At 42.6% G+C, this 27,415-nt stretch overlaps 1 protein-coding gene across 2 annotated transcripts; it reads right to left on the reverse strand.

The window, feature by feature from the left end:
- Window positions 1-340: 340 nt before the first annotated feature.
- LOC127928208 (uncharacterized) lies at window positions 341-17,750 on the reverse strand. 2 transcript variants are annotated; one of them, XM_052515343.1, is made up of 4 exons: window positions 17,519-17,750; window positions 2,074-2,118; window positions 1,820-1,957; window positions 341-1,459 (listed from the first exon to the last, which is right to left on the reverse strand). In XM_052515343.1, exons 1-4 carry the CDS (start codon window positions 17,633-17,635, stop codon window positions 1,346-1,348), a joined length of 414 nt encoding a protein of 137 aa, XP_052371303.1. In that variant the 5' UTR covers window positions 17,636-17,750; the 3' UTR covers window positions 341-1,345. The 2 variants fall into 2 exon arrangements, with proteins under 2 accessions (XP_052371303.1, XP_052371301.1); XM_052515341.1 differs by lacking the exon at window positions 17,519-17,750 and adding an exon at window positions 5,147-6,330.
- Window positions 17,751-27,415: the final 9,665 nt, after the last annotated feature.

Genomic DNA, 27,415 nt, shown 5'->3' on the forward strand with positions numbered 1-27,415 from the left:
AAATAACTCAATTGTTTTAAAAATGTCAATAAAAACAGAGTGATCCAATCAATAAGTAGTACATCAAAAAATACATGAACAACCTAAACCTGAGAATGGTCTATAAATAAATCATTACTTCTGTCACAAAGAGGGATGCAGCGTATGTATGGGTCATATTACACAAAGAGAGATGCAGCGTATGTATGGGTCACATTACACAAAGAGAGATGCAGCGTATATATGGGTCATATTACACAAAGAGAGATGCAGCGTATGTATGGGTCATATTACACAAAGAAGATGCAGCGAGATGCAAAAAGAGAGATGCGTATATGGGTCATATTACACAAAAGAGATGCAGCGTATGTATGGGTCATATTACACAAAGAGAGATGCAGCGTATATATGGGTCATATTACACAAAGAGAGATGCAGCGTATGTATGGGTCATATTACACAAAGAGAGATGCAGCGTATGTATGGGTCATATTACACAAAGAGAGATGCAGCGTATGTATGGGTCATATTACACAAAGAGAGATGCAGCGTATGTATGGGTCATATTACACAAAGAGAGATGCAGCGTATGTATGGGTCATATTACACAAAGAGAGATGCAGCGTATGTATGGGTCATATTACACAAAGAGAGATGCAGCGTATTTATGGGTCATATTACACAAAGAGAGATGCAGCGTATGTATGGGTCATATTACACAAAGAGAGATGCAGCGTATTTATGGGTCATATTACACAAAGAGAGATGCAGCGTATTTATGGGTCATATTACACAAAGAGAGATGCAGCGTATATATGGGTCATATTACACAAAGAGATGCAGTGTATTTATGGGTCATATTACACAAAGAGAGATGCAGTGTATTTATGGGTCATATTACACAAAGAGAGATGCAGCGTATGTATGGGTCATATTACACAAAGAGAGATGCAGCGTATGTATGGGTCATATTACACAAAGAGGGATGCAGCGTATATATGGGTCATATTACACAAAGAGATGCAGTGTATTTATGGGTCATATTACACAAAGAGGGATGCAGCGTATGTATGGGTCATATTACACAAAGAGAGATGCAGTGTATTTATGGGTCATATTACACAAAGAGAGATGCAGCGTATTTATGGGTCATATTACACAAAGAGAGATGCAGCGTATTTATGGGTCATATTACACAAAGAGAGATGCAGCGTATTTATGGGTCATATTACACAAAGAGAGATGCAGCGTATTTATGGGCCATATTACACAAAGAGAGATGCAGTGTATTTATGGGCCATATTACCAGAAGAGATCATTCTATAATATATAAAGATAATCGAATTATCTCTACGGTAGTATCTCTCTAACATTCCTTTTCGTTCAGGTTCTTAAGGAAATATATGTAAGCCATTAGAACAACAGTATTCGGTGGACGGGTTAGCAGCGACTTGCTCTTCATGGGGCAGATACTGGCCTCCTTAAAAATAGAAATAATTGAGCCATTAGTACGCAGCATTCGGTTCCCTGAACCAACTTCGACCTGCACAAGTAGAGTGAGCAGAACTGTGCCGTAGCTGGACCTGAACTGAATGCTAAAGTCTGCCAAACAGTGACAAGAGTCCCAAATGGCACCTCATTCCTATTGGCACTGGTCAAAAGCAGTGCACTATATAGGAATAGGGTGCCATTTAGGATGCATAAAGAGAGAGTGTATTATACAGAGGCAAATGGCACCCTATTCCCTATATAGTGCACTACTTTTGACCAGGGCCCATAGGGACTGACCTGTCCAAAACACTTCACTAAGCTGTGTGTAAAACAGTGTTTAAAAACTCACCTTAGGGGTAGATTTCTGAGGCAGAGCCTGGATGTTCTTTTGTAGTCTGTTCAGAAGTGGTTTGTGTTCCTCGGTCCGGGCCTTCACCTTGTTGACCACATGCTTCAGCCCAGTGGCAAACATCCCCTGGCACTCACACTGCAAGTAACACATGAGGAGACTTAATCAGACCGCAGTTCAGACAATAGTTGGAAGTTATGCATACACCACAGTTGTGGGTGTGTGTGCGTGTTGATGAAGGATAGATGACTTACTGCTTTCTCCCGCATTTGTGATGCTGGTACTCGGTACTGCTTTGGCTGTATGATGAAAGAAAAACAGTATAAGATAGACACAGGCTACATTCAGAATAGCAGTATATTACGACTCCACCAATCATCTCACGGTCTCTGTGTATTTATTCACTTTCGATAACATCTCTCGTTGAACCAATGCCGTGCGGTTTGTGACTAGCCACGATGATGCACATAGTATTGTCATGACGTTGGCCTGTGGGTAAGTTTTATGACCCCCCATAAATATATTTCTCCCTTTCCTCTCTTGACTCTACTGAAGGACTCTTGAAAAGCCTTTGTTAAACATAGAGAGTCGGGGAACATCAAAAGGTGGGGGGAAAGGAACCATATTTCGGTAATCCAACCAGTTGAAAATTTGCGTTGGTACTTAATGAATATGATGTCAGTTTGGTTGTCATCCGAGACATTCTTATTAATGATTAATGAAACTGTATCGTGGAGTCTACACATTATAGTTATCAGATTCACATGGAATTGTTGTGCAATTTAAATGTTTAAATATGAAACTATTTGTGAAAAGATTAAATGGAATTTTAGCTGCCAAATGAGAGAATTGGGTTTTCATAAGGTTAGAGCTCTGCTCACTCAGTGGCCCCGCCCATGTGAAGAGACATGGGTTATAAACTATGAAACACACCCTTCTCTCCCTCCACTATAAAAGCCTGTTACGAAAATATAACTTCCTGTTCCGAGTACGCGAGGCCTGCAGCCTCTGCATTAAAAGGGCAAATAACTTGCTTTTCCGGGTACATTAGGGTGACGGTCCGATGTCAGAAGGATTCAGATAATAACTACAGAACTAAGCCAACCTCAGCGTGAGCTTTGGTTGCGAATGGTATGGACTTTTAACTCTGATTCACTACATAAGTGATACCTCCTAGCCGTTGAGTTAGCAGCGGCCGCTGTATACGTGGGCAAGGAAAGGACGGACAAAGGATATCTTCTAACAAACAACACGACACTGCCAAGTATCCAGTTTACCAACAGAGACACTCTTAAAGGGACAAGGAAGATCTCTGTTGGGCAACACAGCCAGCATCTACGACCAACCTACCGAAGCGCAGCTCAGCGTAAATATTTATTGCATTTTCCTTTCCTTTTAGAATGCGTAAAATTCTGTATTTACGATAGTATAGCTTCTCCCTTTGTTCTTCAGTCCTCCCGCGCTTTCATTCAAGCCCAACCCCCTTTTTGCGTAACCAGCCGTCATACAGGTTCCGTCCACCAGGGACGTTTTCTTGTAGGACATAATTAGTAATCAATGTATGATCCATTCTGTGTATATGTAATTCTGTGTGATTAGTTAGGTATTTAGTAAATCAATAATTAAACCCAATTTTATATTGCTGATTCAACTTGTTAGCCGGGGTTCGTGAAGATAACCAAGAATTTACAACTTTCAGATGAGACTGAAATAAGGTGACGATTAATATTCACTGCTATTGACGTAAAATATTACTAGGTCTTTAAGAGTTTATTCGGAAGATAACAGCTCTATAAACACTCTTTCGTGGTGCCCCGACTTTCTAGTTAATTACATTTACATGATTAGCTTAATCAGGTAATATTAAGTTTGCGGACTACACAACAGTGGTAGGCTTGATTACCAACAACGACGAGACGGCCTACAGGGAGGAGGTGAGGGCCCTCGGAGTGTGGTGTCATAACCTCACACTCAACGTCAACAAAACTAAGGAGATGATTGTGGACTTCAGGAAACAGCAGAGGGACCACCTTCCTATCCACATCGATGGAACAGTAGTGGAGAGGGTAGCAAGTGTTAAGTTCCTCAGCATACACATCACAGACAAACTGAATTGGTCCACTCACACTGACAGAGTCGTGAAGAAGGCGCAGCAGCGCCTCTTCAACCTCAGGAGGCTGAAGAAATTCGGCTTGTCACCAAAAGCGCTCACAAACTTCTACAGATGCACAATCGATAGCATCCTGGCGGGCTGTATCACCGCCTGGTACGGCAACTGCTCCGCCCTCAACCGTAAGGCTCTCCAGAGGGTAGTGAGGTCTGCACAACGCATCACCGGGGGCAAACTACCTGCCCTCCAGGACACCTACACCACCTGATGTTACAGGAAGGCCATAAAGATCATCAAGGACATCAACCACCCGAACCACTGCCTGTTCACCCCGCTATCATCCAGAAGGCGAGGTCAGTACAGGTGCATCAAAGCTGGGACCGAGAGACTGAAAAACAGCTTCTATCTCAAGGCCATCAGACTGTTAAACAGCCACCACTAACATTGAGTGGCTGCTGCCAACACACTGACATTGACACTGACCCAACTCCAGCCACTTTAATAATGGGAATTGATGGGAAATGTAAATATATCACTAGCCACTTTAAACAATGCTACCTTATATAATGTTACTTACCCTACATTATTAATCTCATATGCATACATATATACTGTACTCTACATCATCGACTGCATCCTTATGTAATACATGTATCACTAGCCACTTTAACTATGCCACTTTGTTTACTTTGTCTACATACTCATCTCATATGTATATACTGTACTCGATACCATCTACTGTATGCTGCTCTGTACCATCACTCATTCATATATCCTTATGTACATATTCCTTATCCCCTTACACTGTGTATAAGACAGTAGTTTTGGAATTGTTAGTTAGATTACTTGTTGGTTATCACTGCATTGTCGGAACTAGAAGCACAAGCATTTCGCTACACTCGCATTAACATCTGCTAACCATGTGTATGTGACAAATACAATTTGATTTGATTTGATTAGAATAACATGTCATATCACTTAATCCGGCATAGCCAAAGACACAACAGTATAGAACTCACTACCCAACTCTTTACATGGATAACTACTGTCGGTGAGCTTAACTTTGAGCTCAACTCCAAATGTGTGTCCCAAATGGGACTCTTTTACCCATATAGTGCACTGCTTTGGTCAAAAGTATATAGAAAATAGGATACTATTTGTGGCACAAATAACTACCAGTGATAAGAACATCACTAAGCCTATTAATGCATACTTACATAAGTGAAGTTCTCCGGAGTGAGGTTACTCAAGTCATTCAGGATCTCTGTGCGTAAGTTGTTGCTCAGACAGCGATGCAGCATGTTGAGAAACACAATGACAACAACAGCTGACTTCATTATTTTCATACTGTGATCTCTGGTTCTCTGTCTATTACTCCCTTTCTCACTGTTTCTCTCAGTCCCTTTAGAATGTGTGAAGTGAGAATGGCAGAGATCAGCAACATTAATGCTTTTTATGGCAATCAAACAGGAAGTTGTTGTGAGAGGACGTACAGAAACCGTGATGTCACTGAAACAGCCCAGACACCAGGCTCTGATTCGTAGAGATCTTGGAAAACAGAGCATCATCATCATCACCACCACAGGTCAGGGATGATATTCGTTCATATATTTATTTATTTGACATTTATTAAACTAGGCAAGTCAGTTAAGAACACATTCTTATTTTCAATGACTGCATAGGAATGGTGAGTTACCTTGTCAGCTCGGGGATTCGATCTTGCAACCTTTCGGTTACTTGCCCAACGCTCTAACCTCTAGGCTAGGATTATGATAGATAGTTTCATGTTGTTGTGTCCAGGACCATCTATGTTAACAACATTTTGACTTGTGAAAATAAAACTTATTAAAGATGTTAAGAACTGCTGCTCTCTCATTCCAGACCAGCAGATGTCTTTTTAGAGTGCTGGTGCACATGGTGATCCCGATCTTGCACTGGCAAAGCTATGGACTGTGCTTTCATCAAATATAGGCTCTGATAGGTAGTTTAAACATATATATTTTTTTATTAAAACATGTATTTCACCTTTATTTAACCAGTTAGGCCAGTTGAGAACAAGTTCTCATTTACAACTGTGACCTGTTCAAGATAAAGCAAAGCAGTGTGACACAAACAACACAGAGTTACACATAAACAAACGTACAGTCAATAACACAATAGAAAAAGTCTATACAGTGTGTGCAAATGGAGTAAGGAGGTAAGGCAATAAATAGGCCATAGTAGCGAAGTAATTACAATTTAGCAAATTAACACCGGAGTGGTAGATATGATGATGTGGAAGTAGAAATACTGGTGTGCAAAATAGCAGAAAAGTAAATATAGGTTGTACAATGTTTTGTGGAGGAGTTTTGAAGATGTGGACCTCTTGTGTGAGATGACCCAGAGATGCACCTTGAGTTATAGGGGGTACAAAAGGAAGTGGTGGTCCTCAATGAGAGGACAATGTATTTAACCTTTATATACTAGGCAAGTAAGTTCAAATCAAATACTTTTTTACAATGACAGCCTAGGAACAGCCTTGGCAGATTTTTACCTTGTCGGCTCTGGGATTCGATCCAGCAACCTTTTGGTTACTGGCCCAACGCTCTAACCTCTAGGTTACCTGCCTCCCCAAGATAAGATGGTACTATATTTTTCTGGTTGCACAGACAGACTTTTGCTGTGCCTCTCAAGCTTGAAGCACTCTGACCATGCTCAAAACCATATTGCACATCTGCCAAATAGACAAATCTACCATGAAATAACTCTAGGCATCCTCCAACCACCATCAGCACTTCACAGATCAGGCAAGTTGCACACTGGGACTGTGTCTGAAATGGCACCCTATGGTCCCTGGTCAAAACTAGTGCACAATATAGGGAATAGGGTGCCATTTGGGATGCACCCAAGCTGTGTAAAATTCACCTTCCAGTGAAGAATTGTGGGGTTTCTCAGTCGTCTCTAGTGTGCGAGGAGAAGCGTACTAATAATACACTATGTGAAGTAGAGTTTCTGAGGTCTCTCTCCATGACACCTTATCAGAGACTACCATCTCAGCCACACTTCTGATGCTATGTGGAGATGGTGACAGCTCTCGTGGGTTAGATTTACTTTCTTCGTTGAATTTTCTGTTGGGCCTAGATTTGAAAAACTAACCCTAACCTTAACCTAATTCCAATTGCATAATTTGAATGATAAAGGAATCGGAGCAGCTGCCGCCTATATAATCTTTGATCATTGCATGGTTCATGAACCTGGTCAGGAGACATGGCAGTGTTCCAATGGTACCCTATTCCTTTTACGGGGCACTACTTCTACCAGGGCCCATATAGGGAATAGGGTGCCATTTGGGGAGCAGACTATGAGATGGTTATGTCTGCTGTTTAAATCAGGTTTCCTGTCAGAACTAGATGTTTTCATTTGCACTAGATCCACTCACACATCTCCTCCATGAGTCTGACTGTATCTCATATGAAGAGTTCACACTGAAGTTGATACTACATCTACATTTCCTGTACTTTAAATCATATGCATGTACTGTATGTGTCCATTAGTATGCTCTAATAAATTACATGTTTTATTCATTCTTTTTTCCATTACAAATGATGATGCTTAAATTCTCCCCTCTCCCAGCCTTCCATCTCTAGCTGTTACCAGCCTCTGACTGCAGATAAGAGACTAGGGTGGAGAGGCCCAGACAGGTCTGAGTCACTGTGGTTACCAGTGAAAGTCTACATAGATTTACATGGTCACCTTGAGAGGAAAATAAAGGTCCTATGGGTAAACCACAGCGATAGAAAGATATTAAAGGTCATACAGACAATATGGGTATGACATCGGGGGTAAGAGGGCTTCCCCATCCTTGGTAGTGTTTTTTTAATAGATGTTTTAATAGAATTTTAAAACATACAATCCACCTGCATTGAAGCCGGGCAACATTTACATGACAGTTTAGTCATTCATCAGATGCTCTCGTCAGGTCAAGTGCACCGCTCAAGGGCAGATTGACAGGTCCTTCAGCCAGTTGACTCGGGGGACCCGAACTAGCGATCTCTCAGGCCACTGGCCCAAAGCTCAACCATCCACCTCCTCCCACTGCCACTTGCTTCCAAAAATATTCTAGTGTAGTGCTGTAATCAATTGGTTGTAATCTTGGATTGAGCAGACCTTCCCACACATTTCCGATAACTCCATGAAAGACATAACTCTACCGTTCCAATGTACAATAATATATATAAAATAAAATAAAACTTTTCTTTTCCAAAAATACAGGTCTTTTATCAACCAGATAAATTTGAGTTCAACCATAATTTGTGTTGTAATATTTGCTCTATCTTTTCCAGGGGATGACATTGAAATTGTAACCAGCTCTGTATTTCCTGTTTTAAAAAGAGATACTTTGAACAAGGTTTCATTTTTAATTGAGAAGCGGCTATTTTTAATCAAGGGATGAGCTTTTCTTCATTTTTATTTAACCTTTATTTAACTAGGCAAATCAGTTAAGAACCTATTCTTATTTACAATGAGGGCCTACCAGGGAACAGTGGGTTAACTGCCTTGTTCAGGGGCAGAACAGATCTTTACTGTTTTGTCAGCTCAGGGATTTGATCCCTCAGTTACTGGCCTAACACTAACCACCTGCCGTCCCCAATAATCTACTTGAGAACCATTTTGGGTTTAAGTAAAACTTTTGTAAACTGAAGCTTTTAGTGAGAGATTGAATGCTTTAATATTTAATAATCTCAGCACTCCCAGTTCAAATTCAATATATAGATAGACAAGCTTTATCTTGTCTGGTTCAGCGTCACATATAGAGCTAAATGTTTTCTCCTCGTATGATTTGAAAAACAAGCCATCAAGAGTAAGCAGCACCATAAGTAAGTGAGTAAACTGAGATATGACTAACAAGTTTGTCAGTGTCATTTGTTACCTAAATAGACAGGTATTTACCTCTCCATGGTTGCAGGAGCTTGTACATTTTTACACATTTTCTATTGAAATTCATGGAGGAGATCTTCTTTACATATATTGTGATATGAACACCAACTATATCTACATCACTATCAGCCGATGTTGTGTTGTAGGTCAACTGCAGGTTAACGTAGAAGTTGTGTCTTTTAAAGATCCAATACATAATATGGTACACTTATCATAATTGGGTTTTAGTCCAGACAGGCCAGAAAAGTTATCTAGATCTTCAATGAGACATTGCAGGGATCTAGCTTGTGGACTCAATATAAAACTTGAGTCATCGGCATACATGGGCACCTTTGTTTTTAAGCCTTGGATTTATAATCGCCTAAAGTTCTTATTTGATCTGATTGTAATTGCTTGGCAATGACGACCAGATATAGTAACAACAGACACTCGTTTAATTCTTCTTGACAGTTCAAAACTCCCTGAGAAGTAGCCATTATTTACTATTTTCACCTGGGGTTGCTATACATTACTTTAACCTATTGACTAAGAGACTCACAGAAATGTTGAACAAATTCAGGCATTTATATATAAATCCCAGTCATACTTTATCAAATGCCTTTTCTAAATTCACTATGGTAGTGTTGTAGTTTGTACAGGGTTTGCCTCACCCCAAGAGAGAACTCTCACCCTCCCTCAAAACCAAAAGGCCATTCTCTAGCTAGGGGTCATAAAAAGAAAATAGATTCATTACAATATTATCTGAATGGAGTATGCCCCAATATGTTGGTATGTTCACCACATGATTTCTGTGACAATGGCTGACGTCATTGAATTCATTCATCATTGAATGTTTAACATCACATTTAAGTAGCTGATTTGGTTCTTCTGGGTGCTGAGATGATGTTGAGTTTAAAGCCAGGTGTCTAAACATATCATTATTCCTATTACGTCTGATGACTTGGTGATAAAAGTAGTTGGAATCTGAAAGGTGCCATAAGTTCCAGTCAACAAAGTTGCTTATGTCTCCACACCATCAGTGTGAGGACAGAGAGATGAGTGGGGAGGTACAGAACGTGGGGGAGGTGGAGGAGGGGGTATTTCTGATGGCAGATCGTGTGATGATTGGAAGCCATCCTTAGTTTTCTCATGACTCAGACAAGAGAGTTGTGAGTATGTCTCATCCTGTCCATCTCGTCTCTACTACAGAACTTTTCCACCAAACATCTTTGCTTGCATGCTAGTGTGTGTGTGTGTGTGCGCATCTGTAAGAAACACACTTATGTAATTCTATTGTCCTCCACGTGTTGCTGAATGTGCTCTCCTCGCCATGTGAACAGATCTCAATGATGCATATGATCCCCTTATCTTACCTACAGATGTTCACACTTCAAGGTACAGTACTATAGCTTCTCTATTATTTTCAAATCAAATTGTATTTGTAATAATAATAATAATATATGCCATTTAGCTGACGCTTTATCCAAAGCGACTTACAGTCATGTGTGCATACATTCTACGTATGGGTGGTCCCGGGAATCGAACCCACTACCCTGGCGTTACAAGCGCCATGCTCTACCAACTGAGCCACAGAAGGACCACATGCATCGAATACAACAGTGAATTGCTTACTTAGAAGTCCTTAACCAACAATGCAATTTAAAGAAAATAGAGTTAAAAATATTTACTCAATAAACTAAAGTTAAAAAAATATATAAAAATAACACAATAAAATAACAATAATGAGGCTATATCCAGGAGGTACTGGTACCGAGTCAATGTGTGTGATAACAGGTTAGTTAGTTGAGGTCATTTCTACATGTAGGTAGGGGTGAAGTGACTATACAAAGATAATAAACAGCGAGTAGCAGCAGGGTAAAAACAAAAGGGGGATGTCGATGTAAATAGTCCGGGAGGCCATTTGATTAATTGTTCAGCAGTCTAATAGCTTGGGGGTAGAAGCTGTTAAGGAGCCTTTTGGACCTAGAGTTGGCACTCCGGTACCACTTGCTGTGCGGTAGCAGAGAGAACAGTCTATGAATTGGGTGACTGGAGTCTTTGACAATTTTTGGGGGCCTTCGTCTGGCACCGCCTGGTATAGAGGTCCTGGGTGGCAGGAAGACCAGAGAGGGACCAGAGAGGTGATGCTGTCTGAGTAGGTCTGGGGAACAGGGCTGCACTCCCATCTGATGATCTTATGGAGCAGAACGGCGGTCTGAGAGAACAGATCTCATACAACAAGCATCCCAGTGCCCAGACATCAGACTTAGAACTGTATGGAATAGAGATACTAAGGGCAGGCATTTATTTCAAGTACAGAGGAAAGTAGGGGAGGGGACGACGGCAGGAAGGGACAGAAGAGAGGAGGCTATTTTTACAAGACTAATGGTGGGACACATCAGGTTGAATAAGACCTTAAATGTGATAGGAATGCATCCAACAGGAAAGTGTGATTGTTGCCAGGAAACAGAGACAGTGGAGCATGTATTGCTACAGTGTGGGCAGTATCAGAGATCTGGTATGAGGGAGAAGGGGAAATAAGAAAATAGTTTACAGAGTATATATGTATATATGTATAACTGTATGTATGTAAAATGTATGTAAAACTATATGTAGAACTGTAATATATATATATATATATATATATTACAGTTTTTCCCAATTATTTACACACTGAAACTGGCTCCTGAGGCACAATGACCCAACCCTGTAACTCTGCAATACTACTGACACATGGTTTGCTTTTACACTCAGATTGTAATTCTATAAAACATTTGGCAAAACACAACACACAATTCTCAACACACACTCTCACTTTGAATGAGAGTGTGTATTTGCATGTGTACAAACACCTGCGTGGCATCAGCCCTCAGACAAACAGGCATTAGATGTAACAACTTTTCCCCTCAATGTCATTCAAACATACTTTTTGTTTTATTTTGACTTTATTTCTCTACTTTTATCTTTAACAGTCATTCTATCCCCGCCCAGCAACTCACCTCCCACTCGTCTCCAACTCCACATCCCAACCCTCAGCTTCCCTCAGCCCAACCCTCAGCTTCCCTCAGCCCAACCCTCAGCTTCCCTCAGCTTCCCTCAGCCCAACCCTCAGCTTCCCTCAGCCCAACCCTCAGCTTCTCTCAGCCCAACCCTCAGCTTCCCTCAGCCCAACCCTCAGCCCAACCCTCAGCTTCCCTCAGCCCAACCCTCAGCTTCCCTCAGCCCAACCCTCAGCTTCCCTCAGCCCAACCCTCAGCTTCTCTCAGCTTCCCTCAGCCCAACCCTCAGCTTCCCTCAGCCCAACCCTCAGCTTCTCTCAGCCCAACCCTCAGCTTCCCTCAGCCCAACCCTCAGCTTCCCTCAGCCCAACCCTCAGCTTCCCTCAGCCCAACCCTCAGCTTCTCTCAGCCCAACCCTCAGCTTCCCTCAGCCCAACCCTCAGCTTCTCTCAGCCCAACCCTCAGCTTCTCTCAGCCCAACCCTCAGCTTCCCTCAGCCCAACCCTCAGCTTCCCTCAGCCCAACCCTCAGCTTCTCTCAGCCCAACCCTCAGCTTCCCTCAGCCCAACCCTCAGCTTCCCTCAGCCCAACCCACCTCTCTCTGCTGGCCACCCTCTTTAGATTTCTATGCACCATACAATGCATTCGAAAAGTATTCAGACCCCTTGATATTTTCCACATTTTGTTACGTTACAGCCTTATTCTAAAATTGATCCAATTGTTTGTTTTTCCCCCTCATTAATCTATACACAATATTCCATAATGACAAAGCAAAAACAGGTTTTTAGAAATTTTTGCAAATGTATTAAAAAATAAAAAACTGAAATATCACATTTACATAACCATTCAGACCTTTTACTCAGTACTTTGTTGAAGCACCTTTGGTAGTGATTACAGCCTCCAGTCTTCTTGGGTATGACACTTCAAACTTTCACACCTTTTTCTCACATTCTTCTCTGCAGATCCTCTCAAGCTCGGTCACATTGGATGGGGAGCATCGCTGCACAGCGATTTTCAGGTCTCTTCAGAAATGGTAGATCGGGTTCAAGTCCAGGCTCTGGCTGGGGCACTCAAGGACATTCAGAGACTTGTCCCGAAGCCACTCCTGTGTTGTCTTGGCTGTGTGCTTAGGGTTGTTGTCCTGCTGGAAGGTGAACCTTCACCCCAGTCTGAGGTCCTGAGCGCTCTTCATCAAGGATCTCTGTACTTTGCTCCGTTCATCTTTCCCTTGATCCTGACCAGTCTCCCAGCCCCTGCCGTTGAAAAACTTCTCCACAACATGATGCTGCATCATGCTTCACCGTAGGGATGGTGCCAGATTTCCTCCAGGCGTTATGCTTTGCATTCAGGACAAAGAGTTCAATCTTGGTTTCATCAGACCAGAGAATCTTGTTTCTCGTGGTCTGAGAGTCTTTAGATGCCTTTTGGTAATTATATATATATATATATATTATTATTTTTTGTTTTTGTTACGCTTGTCTGTCACTTTATCCTATCGTTGTCTAATATCTTTTCACGTTTGTTTTGAATGTTCTTAATTGGAAAATGCAAAAAATTAAATATTCAAAAAAAATGGGCTGTCATGTGTCTCTTACTGAGGAGTGGCTTCCGTCTGGCCACTCGACCATAAAGGCCTGATTGATGGAATGCTGCAGAGATGGTTGATCTTCTGGAAGGTTATCCCATTTCCACAGAGGAACTCTAGAGCTCTGTAAGAGTGACCATCGGACCCTCCTCCCCTGATTGTTCAGTTTGGTCAGGCGGTCAGCTCTAGGAAGAGTCTTGGTGGTTCCAAACTTCTTCCATTTAAGAATAACGGAGGCCACTGAGTTCTTAGGGACCTTCAATGCTGCAGACAGTGTTTGGTAACCTTCCCCAGATCTGTGCCTTGACACAATCCTGTCTCGAAAATCGGAGGACAATTCCATCGTCCTCATGGCTGTGAAACCTTATATAAACAGGTGTGTTCCTTTCCAAATCCTGTCCAATAAATGAATTTACCACAGGTCCTCCAATCAAGGATGATCAATGGAATCAGGATGCACCTGAGCTCAATTTTGAGTCTCATAGCAAAGGGTCTACTTCACCATCAGACCATTTTATTGGTAAACTGCAGGTTAACGTAGAAGTTGTGTCTTTTAAAGATCCAATACATAATATGGTACACTTATCATAATTGGGTTTTAGTCCAGACAGGCCAGAAAAGTTATCTAGATCTTCAATGAGACATTGCAGGGATCTAGCTTGTGGACTCAATATAAAACTTGAGTCATCGGCATACATGGGCACCTTTGTTTTTAAGCCTTGGATTTATAATCGCCTAAAGTTCTTATTTGATCTGATTGTAATTGCTTGGCAATGACGACCAGATATAGTAACAACAGACACTCGTTTAATTCTTCTTGACAGTTCAAAACTCCCTGAGAAGTAGCCATTATTTACTATTTTCACCACAGTCAATTACTTTAACCTATTGACTAAGAGACTCACAGAAATGTTGAACAAATTCAGGCATTTATATATAAATCCCAGTCGTACTTTATCAAATGCCTTTTCTAAATTCACTATGGTAGTGTTGTAGTTTGTACAGGGTTTGCCTCACCCCAAGAGAGAACTCTCACCCTCCCTCAAACCAAAAGGCCATTCTCTAGCTAGGGGTCATAAAAAGAAAATAGATTCATTACAATATTATCTGAATGGAGTATGCCCCAATATGTTGGTATGTTCACCACATGATTTCTGTGACAATGGCTGACGTCATTGAATTCATTCATCATTGAATGTTTAACATCAAATGTAAGTAGCTGATTTGGTTCTTCTGGGTGCTGAGATGATGTTGAGTTTAAAGCCAGGTGTCTAAACATATCATTATTCCTATTACGTCTGATGACTTGGTGATAAAAGTCATTGGAATCTGAAAGGTGCCATAAGTTCCAGTCAACAAAGTTGCTTATGTCTCCACACCATCAGTGTGAGGACAGAGAGATGAGTGGGGAGGTACAGAACGTGGGGGAGGTGGTATTTCTGATGGCAGATCGTGTCATGATTGGAAGCATTCCTTAGTTTTCTCATGACTCAGACAAGAGAGTTGTGAGTATGTCTCATCCTGTCCATCTCGTCTCTACTACAGAACTTTTCCACCAAACATCTTTGCTTGCATGCTAGTGTGTGTGTGTGTCTGTGTACCTACGTGTGTGTATCTGTAAGAAACGTGAAAGATGTCAGATTGTGTGATGATATGAGTCCTGCAACAGATTTCCGCTTACAACCCATATTTCTTGAACCCATCACGTAATTATGTCTATCACACAGATCTCACCATGAGATATATCCACTGATAGAGAAGATAGAGCCATGAGACGTGGATGGATGATACCACATCCCAGTGTGTGAAATTTCCAACCAATAGAAGGAGTTCACTTTGTTCACTTCGTAGATCAATCCATCATTAGATATATCATTATTCCAAATACTTGGGGGATCAAAATGAAACGCCGTCCCCTCCCCCATATACCCACCTGTTTTCCCCCTTCCCATGATGAGCATGCCGAGACAGAGGATACCTCCCAAATGACACCCTATTCCATATACAGTGCACTAGTTTAGACCAGAGCGCTATGGCTCCTGGTCAGAAGTAGTGTACTATATAGGGAATAGGGTGCCATTAGAGATGTTTCATACTTTACTGGTGACCTCTCACCTATATGTGCGTGCATGTGCGTAGGAGGAATGAGTGATGCTAAATGTTTAGCAACTCCAGTGGTGTGGTCACACCTGAGCTAAATAAAGCCTATGAAGTGTGAAGGACATCTTAGGGCATTTTCAAACCAAAATGGTCACAGACTGAGTTTTAACCACAATGTAGTGCAATCCATTGATTGCGTACACTTCCTATGATGCACAACCTCCAACAGTTGAAAAGCTCATTTCCTCTGTGGCCAGTAGAGGGCAGGACAGAATGTTGTTCCCTCCACCACTGTATCAAATGTTGATCATTATTATTATGTGCAATTTATTTGTCTGTGTGGATGTTTGTCCTCATTGAGATGTGCAAAGGGGAGGGGGATCACTGTTTTTGCCTCGATTTCCAACCAAGGTGCATGAATTGAGGAGGAAACTAAAGAATCAGCAACACTTGGAAGTCAATGGAATTACATTTTTTACAACATCTTTATTACTAAAAGTAGAACCAGCGCGTTTTGGCTTTAAAAAAAAACATGATAAAGGCCAAAAGCCGAAACGTGCTGGTTCTACTTTTAGCAATAAATACACTTTTTATGTAATTCCATTGTCCTCCACGTGTTGCTGAATGTCCTCTCCTCATTAACTTGGATATCCAAAAGTCCCCCCACCTTTACCACGCCTCTCTTAGCGAGAAGCACATTGGAGGTCTTAATGTTCTGGTGGATGTTTCTAGCTGGGTGCCATGGTAACCTGTACAACCCACTCCATTATCATCCACTCTGGGAAATAGTCCCGTCTTTCCGTCATCCAGTGTCCCTCCATTGCAGTAGCCCATGACTATGTAGATGCAGTGTTGTAAAGTACTTAGGTGAAAATACTTCAAAGTACTACTTAAGTAATTTTTTGGGGTATCTGTACTTTTTATGTTTTTGTCAACTTAATTTTTACTTCACTTACCGTCTGGTTTGCTTAATATAATCTGGTTTGCTTAATAAGGAATTTGAAACTATTTATACTTTTACTTGTGATACTTAAATATATTAAAAACCAAATACTTTTAGAATTTCACTCAAGTAGTATTTTACTGGGTGACTTTCAATTTTACTTGAGTCATTTTCTATTAAGGTATGTTTACTTTTACTCAAGTATGGCAATTGGGTACTTTTTCCAACACTGTAACCAGCTCTGTACCGGTACCTTTCTGCGTTGTGTTCTGGTAAGTTGTAGGTGGAAGACAATTCTGCCGGTTATCTCTCTTTGAATGACTGCATGGAATGGATACAAATACAAGGCAAAAGTTAATGCTGCCGTCTAGACTCCCATACAAGTATATTTACCTGATAAAAGACAGCGCAGAATGCCCATGAGAAAATCATCATCAAACTCACGATGTCTGCACCTGAAAGATACCCTCTCCCGCAACAAGGCAAACGGTAGCCTTGCAAATTTGCACTCGAACATTATCCCCATTCACATTAATATATATTCCTATAAACTGTAATGCAACACTACTCAGTGACGATATAACCTTTGCTTGTCTTTTCTTGTGCATTTGTGAACATGGCAATTCAAAAGACCGGAGCACACATAACACATAGCTCCCCTCAGCACCCTCTGAGCAAACTGAGGAGGAAAAGCGTGGCTCCCGTTGATGACGTTACAGCATTAACACCATTTAGAAAATAAATACAATAAAATAGTTCACTCTTGATAGTAATGTAAAACATCTAAAAAATAACCTTAAAATATGGGGGATTTGTTTCTGCTTGTACTCTTTTCACTGCATGCAAAACGGCTGCGCCCGTGCGCCATCGTGCATACATTTACTTTGTCCCCCTACAACAAACGCGATCACGACACGCAGGTTAAAATATCAAAACAAATTCTGAACCAATGATATTAATTTGGGGACAGGTCGAAAAGCATTAAACCTGTATGGCAATTTAGCTAGTTAGCTTGCACTTGCTAGCTAATTTGTCCTGGGATATAAACAGTGAGTTATAATTTTACCTGAACTGCACAAGGTCCTCTACTCCGACGATTAATCCACACATAAAACGGAATCGTTTCTGGTAATCTCTCCTCCTTCCAGGCCTTTTCATTGTTGAATTTATATGGTGATCGCATCTAAACTTTAATACTATTACCACGACAACCGGCAAAACAGTTTGTCTTTCAATCACACACGTGGGTACTGTTGGAGCAAAATCATTAAATATAAATAGGTCTAGTTGCCAGGCTGAAGTAGCAAGGACATGCACATTAAGATGATATGACACCCAGGCCATATGACACCCAGGCTATACTCTATTTTTGAAATAGTACATTAACCAAGACCATACTTACATTTATGACAGCTGGCTGTACTATGGTCAGAAGGATACAGGAAGAAAGATGGAAGCAAGATAACTGATGAAAAACACGTGAAACATAAGCATGCAATGCATACATTATTTTTAGGATGTGAAAAGGGTTCTATCATCATTATAACCTAACCAAAAGCAGACATGAGCATTAGTGGACGTGAATAAGCTGTGAGATGGGAAGAAAATAATGGAGAAAGGTCAAGGGAAGCTATTTTCATATAGAGAGAGGGGACTCTATACATTATGCAAAGACAGAATCCTATAAAAGACAGGACTCTGTAATATGAGAATTTAGTCTCTTTCCATGGAGAGGCTCGGCTCTGTTGTGTTTGTGATAGGGTCCTTCCATGGAGAGGCTCAGCTCTGTTGTGTTTGTGATAGGGTCTTTCAATGGAGGGGCTCAGCTCTGTTGTGTTTGTGATAGGGTCTTTCAATGGAGGGGCTCAGCTCTGCTGTGTTTGTGATAGGGTCTTTCAATGGAGAGGCTCAGCTCTCAGTCCTTCTGCTGTGTTTTGTGATAGGGTCCTTCCATGGAGAGGCTCAGCTCTGTTACATTAGTGTGTCTTTCCATGGAGGGTCCTTCTTTCCATGGAGAGGCTCAGCTCTGTTACATTAGTGATAGGGTCCTTCCATGGAGAGGCTCAGCTCTGTTGTGTTTGTGATAGGGTCCTTCCATGGAGAGGCTCAGCTCTGTTACATTAGTGATAGGGTCCTTCCATGGAGAGGCTCAGCTCTGTTGTGTTTGTGATAGGGTCTTTCAATGGAGGGGCTCAGTTCTGTTGTGTTTGTGATAGGGTCTTTCAATGGAGAGGCTCAGTTCTGTTGTGTTTGTGATAGGGTCCTTCCATGGAGAGGCTCAGCTCTGTTGTGTTTGTGATAGGGTCTTTCAATGGAGGGGCTCAGCTCTGTTGTGTTTGTGATAGGGTCCTTCCATGGAGAGGCTCAGCTCTGTTGTGTTTGTGATAGGGTCTTTCAATGGAGGGGCTCAGCTCTGTTGTGTTTGTGATAGGGTCTTTCAATGGAGAGGCTCAGCTCTGCTGTGTTTGTGATAGGGTCCTTCCATGGAGAGGCTCAGCTCTGTTACATTAGTGATAGGGTCCTTCCATGGAGAGGCTCAGTTCTGTTACATTAGTGATAGGGTCTTTCCATGGAGGGGCTCAGCTCTGTTGTGTTTGTGATAGGGTCCTTCCATGGAGAGGCTCAGCTCTGTTGTGTTTGTGATAGGGTCTTTCAATGGAGGGGCTCAGCTCTGTTGTGTTTGTGATAGGGTCCTTCCATGGAGAGGCTCAGCTCTGTTGTGTTTGTGATAGGGTCTTTCCATGGAGAGGCTCAGTTCTGTTACATTAGTGATAGGGTCCTTCCATGAATACATTTGAAAGAGGTCTGCTCGGATGAATAGATAGAATGCAAAACATTTTCGGCCCGATTTGGCGAGGTTCAACCAATCAAATCCTGCGGATAAAACGCTCCGTCTAGCTAAACGGGGGTCTGTAAATCGGTAGGTCACGCCACGATATTGCTCTGAAACGGAACAGGGGGCAGAATTGGGTGGGTAAATAGGGTATGAGGAAAGACTGACCCGATTAGGCAGAATATCCCATTATACCATGAAAATCCTGTAGAATAAAGCCGGTTTATGTTGAGAAAGTGAATTAAGTCAGGACTAGAAAAACTATAGGTCGTCTTAGGTAAGACAAAGGGTGTGAACGGACAAATGACTGTGTCTGATGACCTGTGAACGAAATCTGAAATAGACATGCTGGAATGATGTGTGTTGAATTGAGAAGGTCAAATTTGAGTTAAAGTAAGCACTAAGGACTGTTATCCTGAATTTGGGTTGGACAATTTATAAAACGTTGTAGTTATGATTTGGATATAGAACTGTTTAAATTTACTAGGCCTAGGGAAGCTCTGGAAACTAATCCTGAGACAGGGAGGTTGACAGAATTGACAGAATATTAGATTCAAGGTTTTGTTTCTTTTGTTTTATGTCATTAGAATTTGAATGTTAAATTGTATTGTATTAATTGAATAAAAGGTTTATAGTCTGTTTTGCGATAACACCCAAGGATGGAGAAGAAAGAGACCAACATAATATGGGCATAGATGTAACGAATCTCCTCTTTGTCTGAGGAAGAGTAAGAAGGATCGAACCAATATGCAGCGTGGTAAGTATCCGTCATAATTTATTGACTGAACACACAAAATATAATAACAAAGTGAAATGGAAGAAACGAAACCGTTATCTAAGGTGACATACACTAAACAGAAAACAACCACCCACAAACAAGAGTGGGAAAACAGGCTACCTAAGTATGGTTCTCAATCAGAGACAACGATTGACAGCTGCCTCTGATTGGGAACCATACCAGGCCAAACACATAGAAATACCAAACATAGAACAAAAACATTGAATGCCCACCCCAACTCACGCCCTGACCAGCCTAAAATAGAAACATACAAAAGGAACTAAGGTCAGGACGTGACAATAGAACTAAACGGATGGAAGTTTTCCCCAGGTTTAGTTACATTACAAGTAGTGGTAATTTATTGCAAATATGCAGTTATTATAATTTATTTTTCTCTTTTCTTGTTTGGTCAATTTATTTTTGTTTTGAGGAACATAAGTGTGTATACTTTTCCTGAGGAGTGACTGTTATAAATTGACTAAAATTGATTTGAGAATGTTTTAATATGTATCAAACTATGGAAGGAAATTAGGAGTAGTGACTTATGTATTATGGGAACTGCATTGGGGATCTGAGGGGGCTCATAAATGAAGGTTATGGTAGTGGAGGGGTGTTATTTCTAGAGACTATGTATATTATTAGAGGAGATACCTCACAGAAAAGGAAGGACAGCTGGCTGTGTAAATTATAGAAATATAAAATATAGGGACAATTCCAAAGTAAATTGAACATTACACCTAGATTATGGTAAAAGTGATAGGTGGTTGCATTTTGAACACTATAGTAAAAGTTTAAGAAACGTATGACCTAGAGTTTTGTTAAGATTGCATATTCTTCCAACTGGAAGACACTTGACTGATTACATGTTATTCTTACGGCAGTTGCTGTAGGGACCATCATTTGGCTATCAGTGTGTATAAATATATCTGTGGCAGGAGGCCAGGTATTTGAGACAGAATGTTTACATAGGACTGTTATTTAAATATTACAAATGAATGATCTTGCTATAAGAAGAAAGTCTGTTGTCAGGAAATAAGCCATGTGTTAGTTTGTATGTCCTCAGGAAAAAAGCAGCACATAAGAAGCCAGAAATAACCAAGGGTATGGGCTGACTTCTGGGGATTGAGTGTACATCAAGATACACCAGGCTGGGGGTATACTTCTTACAGCACCTGCAGTGGTAAAGATCGCCATGTCTCTCTGAATAATGAATAATTCTCACAAGAAGTAAGGTCCAGCTGAATAATGGGTGAGCTTGAAAACACCATGACAGAGGATGCAGAACCAGAGAGAGAGAGAGAAAGACTAGATTCCACTGTAGACATACTGAGTTGGGTTTGGTAGCTACTTGTTCTATTTGTTAATGCAACATGTGAAAAAGGATAGATTTTAGGATAATTGTACTCTAAACAACATGTTGAAGGCATTGATGTGAAAGCATATACAGTGTTGAATTACTTCAAGAAGAGATTATGTTGAAATGGAGCAGATGGGAAACAAAGTGAAAATGACATGATTTGGGAACACCTCTCAGAACCTGGGGCCAAAAGGGGAAGACTGGGTGGAAGCGTGAGGAAGCTTATTAGGGCTTTTATTGTTGAGGAGTCCAGCAGAAAAGTATCCTTGAGGCATAAAGTTAGAAGAGAGAGTAGGAATTGTCATGATCTCAGATTTCGGTATTCATGAAAATATTTATCACATTGTCAATACTGTTATGTTTTGTTTTTGCTTTCCAAGTCTGATGCTAATGTAACGGATGTGAAACGGCTAGCTTAGTTAGCAGTGGAGCGCGCTAAATAGCGTTTCAATCGGTGACGTCAATTGCTCTGAGACCTTGAAGTAGTAGTTACCCTTGCTCTGCAAAAGCCGCGGCCTTTGCAGAGCAATGGGTAACGATGCTTCGTGGGTGACCGTTGTTGATGTGTGCAGAGGGTCCCTGGTTCGCGCCCGGGTATGGGCGAAGGGACGGTCTAAAGTTATACTGTTACACTAACATATCTCTCTTCGGGACCAGAAGGAGAGGGGGTCACCAGCTTCAGCTGGAATGTCAGTTTGTTGTGTGATGAGTGATGGAAGTAAGAGGGTGTATGGTGTAATCATAAAACAGAGGCCATAAGTCTCTAAGTTTGAATGCCTCACAGAAAGATGGCAGAAACCTGAACCAGGACCAGAGGTTCCACGTCTGGTGATCCAAGGTGACCAGGTCCTAGTGTTCCGGAAGAATGGAATGAGCCAAGGAGGGAGGGTCCCTACAAGGTGGCTCGAACAACGTCAACTGCTGTCCAGGTGAAAGGAAGCAACACATGGTACTATCTAAACCACTGTACCAAAGTCCCGTCAGAAAGGAAGAGACATCCACTAGGTCATGAAATCGCAGAGAATGCTGATACATCAGGTGGGTGTCCAAAGGGAACGGGAACAGGGGAGAACGATGCGCCAGGCAGGGCCAGGCAGGGCCAGGAAGGGGCCAGGCAGGAGCCAGGCAGGGGCCAGGCAGGAGCCAGGCAGGGCCAGGCAGGGCCAGGAAGGGGCCAGGCAGGAGCCAGGCAGGGGCCAGGCAGGAGCCAGGCAGGAGCCAGGCAGGAGCCAGGCAGGGGCCAGGCAGGGCCAGGAAGGGGCCAGGCAGGAGCCAGGCAGGGCCAGGAAGGGGCCAGGCAGGGGCCAGGCAGGGGCCAGGCAGGGCCAGGAAGGGGCCAGGCAGGAGCCAGGCGGGGCCAGGAAGGGGCCAGGCAGGGGCCAGGCAGGAGCCAGGCAGGGCCAGGAAGGGGCCAGGCAGGGGCCAGGCAGGGCCAGGAAGGAGCCAAGCAGGGGCCAGGCAGGGGCCAGGAAGGGGCCAGGCAGGGGCCAGGCAGGGCCAGGAAGGAGCCAAGCAGGGGCCAGGCAGGGCCAGGAAGGAGCCAAGCAGGGGCCAGGCAGGCACCAGGCAGGGCCAGGAAGGGGCCAGGCAGGCACCAGGCAGGGCCAGGCAGGCACCAGGCAGGGCCAGGCAGGCACCAGGCAGGCACCAGGCAGGGGCCAGGCAGGGGCCAGGCAGGCACCAGGCAGGGCCAGGCAGGGCCAGGCAGGGGCCAGGCAGGGCCAGGCAGGCACCAGGCAGGGCCAGGCAGGGGCCAGGCAGGGGCCAGGCAGGAGCCAGGCAGGGGCCAGGCAGGAGCCAGGAAGGAGCCAAGCAGGGCCAGGCAGGGGCCAGGCAGGAGCCAGGAAGAAACCAAAGGAGAAGTGGATCTTGGAGCATCTTCCAACAGCTAACAGACACTCTCTCCTGAATATCCAGAGAGTCCGGGGTTGGGGGAGAGTGACATGCCTGCTACCACCTAATAACATACCTGGTGTGGCAGACCTCCCTGACGGAAGCCCTCTGCAGTGGGACCCCGAAGTACCACCTACAGAATGGGAAGGGCTCTTCCCTGAAATCAATGCCTTTCCAGATGGAAGCCCAGTCCGGTCAGAGGAGGGAACCTCTGGGGAAGGAACAGAAGGGGAGGCCTCACAAGGAGGAGGAGGAGAAGGCTCATAGGCTGAAGAAGAGGGGGATTTCCCCACAATTGACTTTTCAGCTCTCTTAGAGACTAGTACACCAACTAAGACAATAACAAGACCACAAGAAAGTGGGTTGCTGCAGAAAATCTAGACATCTGTTAACTGGGGTAGCCATAATGAAGAAACTACCCCAGAATCAAACATTGACCAAACATGTAGAAAATAAGTAAAGAATGTCTTGTATAAGTGGGCAAAGTACACAACAGCTAAACATAGGATGGACAATTGCATTTTGTGTAGTAAATCACCTTTCTCTGATCTTTTAATAGTACCTGAACTTGCATAATTTGAAGAATGTGTTAAATGTTCAATGTATTCAGAGAAAATACTACATTCCTTGGTGTAACAGAATGCAGGTTGGCATTAGGTAACACTAAAGGCAGAAGTGAATTAAATAAAAATGTGTTGGGAGAACATGAATGTGCAATATATGACATAAGAACTGAATTGAATGGTCCTCCTCATAATGATAAGTTTACTATTGTAAAAAGTAAATATGAATGTTTCTACAGCTATGGAGATAATGGGATGGATGTGGGAAACACTATAGTTAATTGTTAAACTATTTTGGGTGTTAGAAATTGCAGGAGTTAGTCAATTTGATGAAGGAATGATTGTGAATCAAAAAGGTAAATGTAGTAATATAACTCAAGTAACATTATCTGTTGAAATGTTAAAGAATCAGGATTAAGGTTTAGCTGATAGTTTCTGGATGTGTGGGCAAACTACATGCTCATTGCTTCTTCACAGTAAGAGTTTTCTTCTTGTTTCTGACTGGATCTTTTACTCCTATCTGTGTTATTGACTGGTGATGTTTGGTCCAGTTGGGTTGTGTGCCATATTCACATTCCTTTCGTCTTCTATTTGTATGTATATAGTTGATGTTCATTTTGCCTCCATCTTCTTGGTGTTTTTTTAAGTGTTTTTGTGTGAGACTGTTTAGTCTCAGAGTCACCATACCTACAGGCAACAGTCGCTGACGTATAGTCAGAATGTGAAGTATGTGCGCAAAATAACATATTTAAAGAATTATTGGGTCAACCTACAGCGACATTGGGTCTCATCCTTCGAAAGGAATTTTGCCAGCATGCTGGGAACATGAGTGAAGACAAAACGCAAGCTTTGGGTGGGTGGGTAATACCCAGGCGAAGGAGATGGCACTGTATGGAAGGGAGTTTAGTCCAACGGTAGCTCTTCCTGTAAATCCACCGTGGCTCCTCCCACCTCCAGTAGTGGATCTAGAAGTATTGGAGAGACTACAGAAAGATAGGGAGGGTGTTGATCCATCTGATTTGTTAATAGACGTCTGGATACTGTGTATCAGGATTTTGTGGCCATTTACACAGATGGTTCAAAAGATCCAAGGATATACTGGGTCAGCATTTGTAGTGCAGGAATGTGTGTGTGTGGGGGGGGTCAGGAAACGTATTACAGATCATCTGGCTGTATATACGGCAGAGCTGATGGCCATACTGTTGGCCCTGCAGTGGGTGAAGTAAGTCAAGCCAGACAGAGTAGTTATTTGATCTGATTCATGTGCAGTGTTGATGAGTCTCCAGTCCTTTAGGTCATGTAGCAGAGACCTGCATTATGAGGTGTTACAAACCCATGGCAGGATTAGACAGATGGGTTACAGATAATATTTACTTGGGTCCCAGCCCATGTTGGGGTGGAGGGGAATGAGGCAGTTGATGTATTGGCTAAACAAGCACTTAGTAGTGTTGTAGTTTCAATGAGCAAGGCAGAGGTAAAAAGACTGATTGGACACTGATGGTGCAGAGATGGCAGGAGCAGTGGAATAGAGATACTAAGAGCAGGCATTTATTTCAAGTACAGAGGAAAGTCGGGGAGGACGGCAGGAAGCAACAGAAGAGAGGAGGCTATTTTTTACTATATAAAGGATGGGACACATCTGGTTGAATAAGACCTTAAATGTGATAGGAACGCATCCAACAGGAAAGTGTGATTGTTGCCAGGAAAGAGAGACAGTGGAGCATTTATTGCTACAGTGTGGGCAGTATCAGAGATCTGGTATGAGGGAGAAGGGGATACAGGAAATTAGTTTACAGAGTATATTGAGTAGAACACACCTTTTTTTCCTTATTTGTAAAAAACAAACAAATATATATTGATTATTAAAACTTGCAGTGAAGCTGCTCAACATCTACATCACATTAGTCATCTAACAGTCTCCCACCCAGAGAGACCCACTGAAGCACACTTTCCTATTTATGCTATTTGTATTCCTCCACAAGTTTTGATCCTATATATTCCAGACGTTCTAGACGACCAATTCTTATTTCTTTTAGCCGCACCCTTATTCTACTCCTCCTGTGTTCCTCTGGCGATGTAGAGGTGAATCCAGGCCCTGCAGTGCCTAGCTCCACTCCTATTTCCCAGGCGCTCTCTTTTGACGACTTCTGTAACCGTAATAGCCTTGGTTTCATGCATGTTAACATTAGAAGCCTCCTCCCTAAGTTTGTTCTATTCACTGCTTTAGCACACTCTGCCAACCCGGATGTTCTAGCTGTGTCTGAATCCTGGCTTAGGAAGACCACCAAAAATTCAGAAATTTTAATTCCAAACTACAACATTTTCAGACAAGATAGAACTGCCAAAGGGGGAGGTGTTGCAATCTACTGCAAAGATAGCCTGCATAGTTCCGTCCTATTATCCAGGTCTGTACCCAAACAATTTGAACTTCTACTTTTAAAAATCCACCTCTCTAAAAACAAGTCTCTCACCGTTGCCACCTGCTATAGACCACCCTCTGCCCCCAGCTGTGCTCTGGACACCATATGTGAACTGATTGCCCCCCATCTATCTTCAGAGCTCGTGCTGCTAGGCGACCTAAACTGGAACATGCTTAACACCCCAGCCATTCTACAATCTAAACTTGATGCCCTCAATCTCACACAAATTATCAATGAACCTACCAGGTACCTCCCCAAAGCCTTAAACACGGGCACCCTCATAGATATCATCCTAACCAACCTCCCCTCTAAATACACCTCTGCTGTCTTCAACCAAGATCTCAGCGATCACTGCCTCATTGCCTGCATCTGTAATGGGTCAGCGGTCAAACGACATCCACTCATCACTGTAAAACGCTCCCTGAAACACTTCAGCGAGCAGGCCTTTCTAATCGACCTGGCCGGGGTATCCTGGAAGGATATTGATATCATCCCGTCAGTAGAGGATGCCTGGATATTTTTTTAAATGCCTTCCTAACCATCTTAAATAAACATGCCCCATTCAAGAAATTTAGAACCAGGAACAGATATAGCCCTTGGTTCTCCCCAGACCTGACTGCCCTTAACCAACACAAAAACATCCTATGGCGTTCTGCATTAGCATCGAACAGCCCCCGTGATATGCAGCTGTTCTGGGAAGCTAGAAACCATTATACACAGGCAGTTAGAAAAGCCAAGGCTAGCTTTTTCAAGCAGAAATTTGCTTCCTGCAACACTAACTCAAAAAAGTTCTGAGACACTGTAAAGTCCATGGAGAATAAGAACACCTCCTCCCAGCTGCCCACTGCACTGAAGATAGGAAACACTGTCACCACTGATAAATCCACCATAATTGAGAATTTCAAGAAGCATTTTTCTACGGCTGGCCATGCTTTCCACCTGGCTACTCCTACCCCGGTCAACAGCACTGCACCCCCAACAGCAACTCGCCCAAGCCTTACCCATTTCTCCTTCTCCCAAATCCATTCAGCTGATGTTCTGAAAGAGCTGCAAAAGCTGGACCCCTACAAATCAGCCGGGCTAGACAATCTGGACCCTTTCTTTCTAAAATTATCTGCC

This window comes from Oncorhynchus keta, chromosome 4, assembly GCF_023373465.1.
Source record: "Oncorhynchus keta strain PuntledgeMale-10-30-2019 chromosome 4, Oket_V2, whole genome shotgun sequence".
NCBI lineage: Eukaryota > Metazoa > Chordata > Actinopteri > Salmoniformes > Salmonidae > Oncorhynchus > Oncorhynchus keta.